The sequence below is a fragment of the Cynara cardunculus genome, assembly GCF_001531365.2.
Source record: "Cynara cardunculus var. scolymus isolate 2C chromosome LG 6, CcrdV1, whole genome shotgun sequence".
NCBI lineage: Eukaryota > Viridiplantae > Streptophyta > Magnoliopsida > Asterales > Asteraceae > Cynara > Cynara cardunculus.
The window spans coordinates 19546023-19554568 of record NC_037533.1 but is presented as its reverse complement, the minus strand read 5'-3'; the positions used below and the strand labels follow the sequence as shown (position 1 = coordinate 19554568).

The 8546-nt window shown below is 32.8% G+C and overlaps 1 protein-coding gene across 1 annotated transcript; it reads left to right on the top strand.

Annotated features, from left to right (window-relative positions):
* Positions 1-5443: 5443 nt before the first annotated feature.
* Positions 5444-7549, top strand: LOC112514915 (dof zinc finger protein DOF5.6). The gene is made up of 2 exons (XM_025121553.1): positions 5444-5494; positions 6357-7549. Exons 1-2 carry the CDS (start codon positions 5444-5446, stop codon positions 7395-7397), a joined length of 1092 nt encoding a protein of 363 aa, XP_024977321.1. The 3' UTR covers positions 7398-7549.
* Positions 7550-8546: the final 997 nt, after the last annotated feature.

Below are 8546 nucleotides of genomic sequence, written 5' to 3'. Positions count from 1 at the left end.
TCTCTTGAATCAAAATAAATAACATAAATTACATTTTCTTTATTTTAGAAAAGTTGTTAATGGTCCTTAAGTTAACGGTGTTAATTTGAAAGATGACCAATTTTGTAAAAATAAAACTAAAAACCGACAATATCCAAATTTGAGACAAACTACAAGGACCACAAATGTAATTCACTCTTTCTTGAAAAGATGGTAACTTGAAACATATTTTATATATTAAAGGGGCGGTTAAGCATAGAAACTCAAATTTTCCTTTAAGGGATTTGATATGGTGTGATTTAGCGTTGGATAGCATGTGATGGGGACCCACAAGAAGTAGTAGAATCAGTTTGACTGCACGAGGAACGAGGTTGGTATTGTTTGACCAAATACATGATGAGGTGGACCACAACCATCTTCTCCCGGTTTAACATTTCTTCCTCAAACCGGTTTTGAAACTCGGTTACAAAATCAGTTGTAGATAAGGTTAAGAGGTTGTTTGATATTTGCTGAATAGTTTGGTGTAGAATAATTAAGTGATCAGAATGATTAAAAGACTTTCATGATATAATGTAAAATATAATATAATTATTTACAATGAAATCATGACGCTTAATGGTTAAGGGATACTTAGAATACAAAATCATTCATAGGGTTTTAGAACCATTAAGAGGCTGACTTTTTTTTTTTGCCAAACAAGATTCACTTCTTAATGATTCAGATGTTGTCTTAATGAAACTATTAAGAGGTAAACAAACAACCCCTAAGAGTAAGTTTTGGGACAGATTTAATTTACATCGTTGATATTGATTTGATGATTTATATGGACGGATGAGATTATTTTGTAAAGGTGTGTAACATTTAGATGACTTGTATTTGAATTGGCAATAGTTTACAAAAAAAAGAAAAAAAAGAAACAAGGCTATACTCATCTTTGTAAATAATATATACAGGGTTGAGTTTACGTGAGATCAACATGTTTTCGTAAGATCTGTGAGATCACTTTTTTACACTTGAAACTTCACAGTAAAACGTTGTGAAGATAAAAAAAACCGAACTTTCACAGCAAAACACTGTGAAGATTACTTTAACAGAGTTTTGCTGTGAAGTTTCAAGTGTAAAAAAATGGTCTCACGTGAACCCAACCCTCTATATAGAAAAAGTAAACATTACATTTGTTTTATTCAGAAATCTTAATGAGAAATGTCAGAAGAACTATAAAGTAGTATCAAATCATATGTAAACCCTGTCTACGTAACTTCATCAACACATATATCCACAAAAGGAACGACCCTCATTGCCATTTCAACTTTCAGAATTGTTTCTTTGTCTTTTTCGTTATCTGTTCTATTTGAAACATAAAGGCTCGAGTTATCTCCAAAGAAGAAGAAAAAGCAAGAGAAGAAGAATAACATTTATGAGTGTGATCAAATTCAAAGTAAATTTTGATGTTTTTAGATCAAAATCACAAACTTTTGGGGGGGTTTTGCATTTGATTTTGAACCCCAAAAAAAGCACAAGGAAACAAGCTTATAGATGAAGATTCTTTAACCTCTATTAGGGTTTTCTTTTTTTTGACACAAAAAAGATAGGGTTCCCAAGTGGGGTGGTTAAAAATTAAAGAGGGTATGTCAAACCCTAATGGATAAAGAAGGTTGCCCTCTTTGCTTTTTCAGAATGCATAGTGTCCTACTCATACACTTGCTACTCAAAATGGACTTAGAAACTATGTGTAATCTTGTTTGTATATGATTGATATATGTTTCTTTAGTTATATATATATATATATATATATATATATATATTAACTCACTAGAGGCCCCGAAAACAAAGAGAAGACGTGTACAAACGAGATATAATGCCTAAAAGACCCTCATTGTCGGAGAGATGAGAGAGGAGAGAGGAATTTTTAAAAATACCTAAAATGCCCTCTAATTATAATTTTAACTCAAACTATCATAATTATTAATTTCCTAACTTATCCGTTGATTTGTGGTTGAGATTGGATCTCACAGTTACCACAAACAAATTAGTTCTCTCTTGAATGGGCCCCTATATATATGTATATATATAGGGGAGCGTTCAAATAAAAACCACATAATTTGTACAAACCGTACAAACTTCATTCAACTAATCATAATTTTTCATTTTGTTCATTTTTTTGTAATTATGAGAGGTTGATTAATCATTTTTATTGTGCATGATGTTAATCATGGATATTATCATCTTCATTATTTTAATTTTAGAGAAATACATGAAACAGTTTCATTAATTTTAGAGAAATACATGAAACAGTTTCATTAAGTAGTATATGAAACAATTTCATAACCATATATGAAACAACTTTATCAAAAAAGTATTATATGAAACAATTTCACAAGATTAAACAATTTCATGAAAAAATTTCATAAGATTAAACAATAAAATCGACGAATGAGAGTAGTTTTTACGGTTTTTACAAATTGGAGTGGTTTTTATTTGATCGCTCCTCTCTCTCTCTCTCTCTCTATATATATATATATGTGTGTGTGTGTGTGTGTGTGTGTGTGTGTGTTTAACTTTTATGGGTTTGAAATGATATGATATAAAGGTTTTACAAACTAATTCAGGTTGTGGGTTCATTTCGTCTTCAGCAGTGTTTTTGTATCTGTTTTTATCGTTGGTATTTCTGAAATGGTATAAATTGACAATGCCCACTTAAACCTTTTCATTCAACCATCTATAAATGTCGCCTTATCTCGTTCAAGATTTCTTTATTTCTAATGGTTATATATAGAAGATGGTGTTTTTATAGTCATTTGTATTTTTGGAAAAGTGAAGACGGTTTACAAAATTCTAAGATTAGATGTCACTGTAGTTTGTAAAGTTGATCTTGGTATTTTTATGTTTATGAATATTAACATGGGTGAAGTTCATCTACAAACCGTGAGAACCTACAATTCAGCTTGAATATCACGATACATATTCATTATGAATATCATGAAATCAACAGTTCGTTATTTTATCATCAATGGTTGGTTCTTACGGTTCTCAAATGAACTTGTGTCTATTAACATATATATATGGGTGCAATTTTACTTTAATGAACCCGAGGTTTAAAGTCGTCTCACACAATTACTCTCGTTATTTTTCTACGTGTGCATAGACATTTGTGTGTGTACATGCATCAATGGTACCCGAGTTATACCAATGGGTTACAACCGCATTAGAGTTTAAGGGTTTAAATCTTACTAAATATGAGAAGTATGTAAACCTGTATGACATGTATTATTTTTGCTCTACACGAATATATACAAATATTTTTCCTCTGATAAGATTAAAATTGATATTTATGGATCTTTATGACATTATTTTAAAAATGGTTTTATTTGGGAGAATTGATATTATTTTAGATTTAAAATAAAATGATAAATTGCACGAAAAAGTAACATACTTTAACTTGATTCCTATTTGGGTTAACGTATTTTCAAAACTTTCATTTTGGTACCTAAGATGAAAAGTTTTAAACATTTAAGTACTCGTTACCATGCTGATGTGACGAGTGATTGGATGAAATTAAGTTGAATAACAAATAATGTTGAGTTGGATACCACATCACTCGCCACATCAGCATGGTAACCGAGCTAATGCTTCAACCAGTTACCCGAGTACTTAAATGTTTAAAACTTTACATCTTAGGTTCCCAAATACAAGTTTTGAAAGTACCCTACATAATATGGGAATTAAGTTACAGTATGTTACTTTTTCATGTAATTTGTCTTAAAAAGTAATGAATTAATGATGAAGTGTCTTTCTAGTTGGGAATTTTTGATGAGCTACAAAAATTCTTGAATTATTGTTGAGTTGTCTTTTAATGATGAAAAAACTCAAAGTGTAAAGAAAGAACAAAGTATCAATTTTAGACTTTGAATATAATGATAACAAATCCTATACATTCATGGTTTTCAATTACAACTTAATCTAAAAAATTATTAGTTTTTAATAGTAAATTAATGTGGCGTTTGTTTTTTAAGAGGTGCTGAAGTCTAAAGTCTTATTTCACTTCTGACTAATAAGAGGTGGTGCTGAAGTCTGAAGTCTGAATTAATAAGACGTTTTGTTTTAGTAAACTGATTACTGTCTGAATTTGTTTAAATTGTTTATTTTACCGATTAGAAAATTATAATGTTGAATTTATAGATGGATTTATATAATTTCACATATTTATTCGTCATTACAATATCATTTAAACGAAAATATGTCATTGAACGGTATTTAACACATTTAAATCCAACGATGAAAATTGCAATCTTTTTAAACCCATAGGGACAAAAATCACAGTCTTTCTTAAAACACGAGGATAAAAATCACAATACTTTCAAACCACAAGGACGAAATTAAACACGCAAACAATACAGAGCATAAATAGAAACCTTCAACAAAACAGCTGCAAGATGCAGTTAAGAAATAGCAGGAAAAGGCAAAAAAACAACAGTCGACCAACCAAAAATACGAACAAAAAATCACAAAACAAGATGGAAAGCCAAAGAACTGCAAAAATCAAAAGACCAAGATACAGAGTTGAAGCGAAAAGTGAGCACAGAAACCATCAAAGCAGATACAAAGGAGAAAGACTACAAGTTCGGATTATCGACCCACGACTCCTATTATACTGATTACGATCTTTTCAGAACCCAATCAAATATACAAACTTGATCTATCTTATTGGTAATATTTTTAAAAATATATATCAGATCAGTTGTCGTTTTCTTAAAATCCCTAAAAATTATTTAAAAATAAAATATTTAATTTTTTATTTCTTAATGATGATTTTAATATATTAATTATTATAATTATATTGATTATTTTTTTAATTTATATATTTATATTAAATTATAAAAAAAATTACCAACAGAAAAGTCTATGAATTTCCGAGAGGGTAGAAGCTGGTACGCTGGCATTATTAGCCAGAGTACAAAGAACTTCACCAACACATTTTCCACGTGGACATCTTACAGTTTGCCACGTCATCAAAGAGAATTTATCCCTTGCTTGTAAGAAGCGAACTAGTGGGACCGCACACAGACAATCCTGGACCCCACTGATCTTTCGGTTTTGGCCTTAATCGAGGAACTCAACAATCACACTGTCACCATCACTCAGATGTCCCACTTATCCAACGGCTGCGATCATATCGTTACAAAAGCACCCATGAGATCATTACCGTCTATTCATGTGGGGACACCACGTAGGGACCACATCCAAGAATATCTCACCGACGCCGGATGCAGAGGATCCCACCACGCCTCACTTTTTCTTCCTTCTTATTCACATCCCATTTCTCTCCCCAATGTCCCCATTGCATACTTCACATTCACTCTCTTTTCCCCCCCTCTAAAAACACACACTCACACACTTAGTGTGTGTGAGGGTTTTTTTCGGTCCGGTTTTCGTGAGTACTTTTTTTCTTTTCGACAAGTTTCGTATGGGTTTAACGTCGTTTCAAGTCTGTATGGATTCGTCTGATTGGTTTCAGGTACGTATTTCTTGATAAGATCAGAAATTTTTGCTACAAGATTCGAAAACTCAAATACAATATCTTTATTAGTTCAAGAATTGCTTATGTTTTGGCCATATCGAAAGACTACCCTTTTCCTATACTGAACAAATGGATAGTATTGATTTACTATCGTTCTTAAAAGAATATGAATGGTGATACAACAATTTGGAATTGCTATAACAATGGAATGTGGTGGTTTTTTAGGGTTCAAAGTCTTAGCAGATGTTTACAAATACAAATTGAGTAAGTGTTAGCCAGGTGTGAGTATAGTTTTTACAAAAAATCGTCCAGTTTAAATAAGCACTAACTAAGAATAGCTGTTTACCTAGTGTTTTGCAGTAAATGCATAGCAGTAAGCACCGAGTCTGACTTGGTTAGTGACATATCAGTGGCTAACTTTATCATCACCTTGATCAGTAATAAGTCTACCTAAGCAACGTCTCTTACTGGGTAAAATACCCTTTTGAGTCTTGCTTAGTAAAAGACAAATTAACCATCTGTTACCGAATAAAAAACACTTATCCAATAAAAAAACGTTGTTGTTTACAAAACCCATTTTCCACGACCATGATCTTGATCAGGTTAAGTTAAAGGAACGACTGTTACTCCATTGAGCGATTATCGTTAACCCAGACCACACTTTAATCCGATTAATATATATCCAGTTTGTGTCGGTAAACAATCGCTTTACGAAATCTTGGAATAAGAATAATGATTAAAATTTTGTATTTTTGTAATATTTTATGATGTTTTTTTGTTGTACAATGTGATTGAATGTTCAGAAAGTACAATTCCTGACACAGATTCTCATGGGTGTCTTTCTTTATTGATTTTCTAGGGCACAATTCAGGAGGAAACAGGAATGGATTCATCGTCACCTTCAGGAATCACTGATCCCATGCTTGCATGCTCTCGGCCATTAATGGAGAGAAGGTTAAGACCACAACATGATCAAGCTCTCAAATGCCCACGTTGTGATTCCGCCCACACCAAATTCTGCTACTACAATAACTACTCCTTAACCCAACCTCGTTATTTCTGCAAAACCTGCCGCCGGTACTGGACCAAAGGTGGCACTCTTCGTAATATTCCGGTGGGTGGTGGTTGCCGGAAAAACAAGAAAGTCTCTTCTAGTTCCAAGAAAACCAGTTCCGCCACCGCGAATAACAGCAACGATAATACCCTCCACCACCACCACCAGGATCATCACCAACAGAATGTTAACACACATTTGATTAACCCTAACGCTAACCCTAACCCCAATCCTAACCACCACCATCATCCATTGATCATGAACTCGAATGATCTCCAATTATCGTACCCGGAATCGTCGATGCAGTTTTCGGGACCTAACTTGTTTGGAATCGGTTCTTCAACGAACAATATCCCGAGTTTCATGTTTGAAAATCTGAATAGTACGGCAACCAGGGCTATAGATTTCATGGAGAATAATGGTGGTGGTGGGAATCAGTTTATGGGTATGATGGGGAGTAACGGTGGTTACGCGGCGGAGATGGGTGGTGGGAATGTGTTGACGGCGAATTACCATGGTGGGAATCTTTGTTCACCTTTCGGAGGGATGACTCTCGATTCGATTAACAACAGTTTCATGGAGAGAGGATTGATTGCATATGACCAAGGAAATGATGTGAATGATGATACAATTAGTGGACTTGATGTTAAACCAAAGCTTTTGGCTTTAGAATGGCAAGATCAAACTGGTTGTTCTTCTGATCACCACCACGTCCACGGCGGTTCGGCAAGTTCCGGTGGCGGAGGTAATGGTGGAAGTGGTGGTGGATACTTAACGGGTCTTGGGTCATCATGGGGTGGTCTAATGAATGGTTATGGACCATCCACGACGAACCCATTAGTCTAGGATCCATGTGGGTTCGAACCATTGGTTGGATGGCTAAGGCTAGCTAGGGTTCGACCTTTTCAAGATGATGATGATGGCTTGATTAACAAAGCTTTTGAGTGTGAAATGGAGACTAAAAATGGGTGCTTTGGTGGAATTTGGATCTTGTTTTTTTTTTTCTTTTAAATATTATATGTTAATTAGTGGTGTTGTTGGATGAATGTTATTTTAATTAACATTCAAGATGGTAGGATTTTGTGACATATCGAGGAAGATAATTAGTGTGTTTTTTAATGTTTATTTAAAGCTAATTAATCAGTATATTTATATATCAAATGGTCTTTCGTCTAACGGTATGTGAGTCTTTAACTTTCTAGGAGGTTAGATAAATAAGGGAATTTTTATTAGTAGTTTAATAATTTTAACGGGACCCACAACTTATTCGCATTTACGATAAGATATGCATGACTCTTAGTTAGTGACCTTGTGATGTAGAAAATCGACTTACTCAACAATTTTTTAGGAGGGGAAGGGGCTTTATACAAAACTAGTATGGGAACCGCGCGTTGCGCGGTAGTATGAGTGCTTTGATTAATGATCTGATGATTGTCTATATAAATATATATTAATTGTTAATAGAATCATCAACAAATCATATTCAAATAATTCGAAAAAGTTAAATAAAATATAGTTAGTGAAATTTTAATATACACACACATATATATATTGAGAGAGAGATTTGTTTAGTAATAAAATTGTAAAACTAAATAAAATAAGTAATAATAACAACAGAAATATTAAGAAATCTGACACAAATTTAAGAATAAAAAATACTCCACATAAAGATATGTCTCCTTCAAGGGATGATGTACATGTACTATTTTTCATCTTCAACACATACCTTGACTTTAAAAACACAATARTGAATRGACCGGACCAACCATACGATATGTAAAAAATCACATACCAAATTTAAAGACTTCAAATCTTTATAACCCAATAGATAAAATTATAATACAATCAAAATCATAACATGAACATACATAAAATTATAATACGACTAAACTTACGATAAGAACATACTTAAAAATATAATCCAATCAAAATCATGATACAAACATACATAACATTSTAATACACTTTAAATTACAAAACAAACTTGCATAAAAT

Excerpts from the sequence above, each read along its gene's own strand:
- LOC112514915 (XM_025121553.1), top strand. The coding sequence starts at position 5,444 with ATGGGTTTAACGTCGTTTCAAGTCTGTATGGATTCGTCTGATTGGTTT. Across the intron at positions 5,495-6,356 it reads ATTCGTCTGATTGGTTTCAG|GGCACAATTCAGGAGGAAAC; the intron begins GTACGTATTTCT and ends TTGATTTTCTAG.